The sequence below is a fragment of the Histoplasma capsulatum genome, genomic scaffold (genome assembly GCF_000149585.1).
Source record: "Histoplasma capsulatum NAm1 scaffold_2 genomic scaffold, whole genome shotgun sequence".
Classification (NCBI taxonomy): domain Eukaryota; kingdom Fungi; phylum Ascomycota; class Eurotiomycetes; order Onygenales; family Ajellomycetaceae; genus Histoplasma; species Histoplasma mississippiense.
In genome coordinates this window covers 664,454-667,226 of record NW_001813981.1, presented here as the reverse complement: position 1 = coordinate 667,226, position 2,773 = coordinate 664,454, and the positions used below count along the sequence as shown (strand labels likewise).

Genomic DNA, 2,773 nt, shown 5'->3' with positions numbered 1-2,773 from the left:
CTGCTAGAAATTTATACGCATACGGTCGACAGCGAGATTATTTTGATAAACGGCATTGTATTGGTAAGTGTCCGCCCCTTGCTCATACCACATATCTCAAATATTTCGTATCCGACGCGTGGTTGATTAATTAACACTCCCCGTGCAGGATTCGTCCGTTTCGGTGACTCGGGACATCCTGATGGCCTCGCCGCGTCCTTAGCAATGGTCCCGCAGCCACGAAGCGCATGTATGTAGGAAAAGCGCATGCGGATAGTGTCTGGACGGAGATTTATGGCTACTGTCGCTCCAGAGTAAAGATAGATAGTCGCGGCTATGGCGTTTTTGGTGTGGTGGCACGTAACGTGAGTGTCTGGGTTCGGGAAGATGCGGCAGGCAGGGAGCGTTTTGGGAAGTTGTATGTGACTGCCTTTTTCTTTTGTTACCCCCCCTTCCCGCGTTTGAACTTCCTTTGGTTTATTTCAAGCTATTTTAATAAGTGGAGGCTAATCTCAACATTAATTAATATAATACCCAGTGATTCGGATATCTACTCATCTCTACAGGTTGACAATTGATATTCCAGTACCCATCCTCTATTTTCTTTATTTCCCCCCTTTTTTTTGCATCTCCATATGTGCCTGTAATTGTGAGCACATCTCCTTTTTCCACGCTCACTACCACCCCTTCATCCGGTGTTGTATATTGTAAATTTTAAAAGTCTTCGAATCTTGGAGTATGGGTCAAGGTTGGTTTAAAAGCTTTGACTTTATAGTCACATTTTAATGTTTGCTTCTTTCTGATTTGCCTAACTAGAATATAAGATTTTAATCTAATCCGTGTCATAATAGAATAGACAGAGACCCTTGGTATTCTTTCCTTAGCCCATCGGGGATGCTTTTCATATATTTTCAAATGTAGTAGTCTATTCGAAAGGAAAAAAGAAAAAGCTCAAAGATTTCATATTCCCAGTTTCGGGAATATAAGCTTGGGATCGTCAGTTTAAATGCCAAACAAACAACTGAGTGGGAAATATATCTATCTTGAGTAAATGGAGCCAAAAAACCCCCTATGTTTCATATGTCATTGTCATCTGCGTTCAGTGGATAAAATCCAAGTCGCAACCATCGAACCATCAGCATCATTCATTCGGAGCAGAAAAAAAGAAAAAGACATCACCCGTAACAATATGTACGCGAAAACAGCGGGCTAGCTAAATCAGTCCCCTTTTGAAAAACCACACCCATAAAAGGCGCAATAATCAACAAAACAGAGCAAGAAGAAAGTATCACATCACAAACCCGACTTTCCCGTTAGCCGCCCTTCAATCTTCTTCTTCTCCGCCTCCTGAGCAGCCCTCACCTCCTCCCTCGTCGCATCAAAAGCAACGCTAACCTGATTGAACGGGTTCTCCTCACTCTTCTCAAACTCCTTCCGCACAATCTCCAGGCGTTGTTGCCTCCGCAGGCCGGGTTGCTCCTGCTCAATCTCCGGTAACCGCCGCGCCTCGAACGCCGTATACGCGGCTTTAAACCTTCGTTCCGGATGGCGCTCGATCTTGGCTGTGCCGGGCGAGGTGGTTAGGGAGAGGGCGTCGAGCGCGTTGTCGATGCCAGAGGCGTTGAGGGCCAGGGCGGCCTTGTTGTAGCTTGTGGGTTTCTCGTTGGAAGCGTCGAGCTGGGAGAGATCGAGGGTGCCGGCGCGAGTGGTGCCGGAGCCGACGTTCTTTTTCGCGGCGGCTTTTGTACCCGCGCCTTTGGGCTTGGAGGGTAGGGATGCGTCTTCGGCTGCTAGTTGTGCGTCACGCTCGGCTTTTTTGCGGGCTGATTCTGCCTTTTTGGCTTCTGCTTGGTCTCTGTGGAGCAGTTTGTTAGCTTGGATTTTTCCTCTCATGTACAACCTTTACTGCGATTACGTCGGCTTTTGTTGGCCCTGGTGGCCAAGGTGGTAAAACGGGTTCATTCCCGAAGTACATAGGGGGGTAGTAGGAGGTAGATATCTCATACTTCTTTGCACTCGATTTTGCTCCCTTGGACCACTCGCGGGCTTCCTCTTCGGCCTTCCTGGCGTTTGCAGCAGCTTCTTTTTGTGCGGCTGCTTCGGCTTTCTACAAATTACGCACAGTCAGTCACCTCCATATTGGGTGGGGCATAAACGAGTCATTACTCTTGCATTGCCCGCCGCTTTTTTGGAGTTTTCGCCGCCCTTTTTCCCCGCCATGGCTGCGGGATATAAGTGTACTAATCCAGGTCCTAAATAGAGGGTACAAATTAGGAAAAATTGCCCTTATTGGGAAAAAAAAAAAAGTTGTGGTTTGACAGAAGTAATAATAGTTGACTATGACTTCAATATCATAGTTCAATCTTCGGCCGGAAAAATATGGTTCCAGCATTGGGATCCACAACTATGGAGAGAGTTGTTTTTATCGCAGTTAACTACCAGTAGTTACTAGTTAATTTTGCTCTTATTACCTAAATAGTAAATCCTGCATCTCCAGCCCCATGTTGTCACAGTGTGAGTGTTTTTGATAGGGGTGGCTCCAAAGAAGTGGCAGCTTCAACTGTGTCCCTTGTGGTGGTAAGAGGCGGAATCAAAGCTTTACGGGGGGAATTATTGAGCTAAAGTGGAGTAATCATCAAGGACTCAAGGAAACTCCATTGTCTAAATAAACTAAAAATCATGATCGCGATTATGTATCTTCCTTAAGAAATGCGTTTCGTCATCATCGTCAACATCATGAGCGTCGAAATGGGAAAAACAAATCACATCCCAGAGAGTATTGCTTTGGGCCCGT

At 46.1% G+C, this 2,773-nt stretch overlaps 1 protein-coding gene across 1 annotated transcript; it reads right to left on the bottom strand.

Moving 5' to 3' along the window:
* Window positions 1–1,272: 1,272 nt before the first annotated feature.
* Window positions 1,273–2,199, bottom strand: HCAG_02296 (predicted protein; the record flags this gene model as incomplete). Its single annotated transcript, XM_001542075.1, has 3 exons — window positions 1,273–1,834; window positions 1,986–2,086; window positions 2,146–2,199. 3 exons carry the CDS (start codon window positions 2,197–2,199, stop codon window positions 1,273–1,275), a joined length of 717 nt encoding a protein of 238 aa, XP_001542125.1.
* Between the last annotated feature and the right edge of the window lie 574 nt (window positions 2,200–2,773).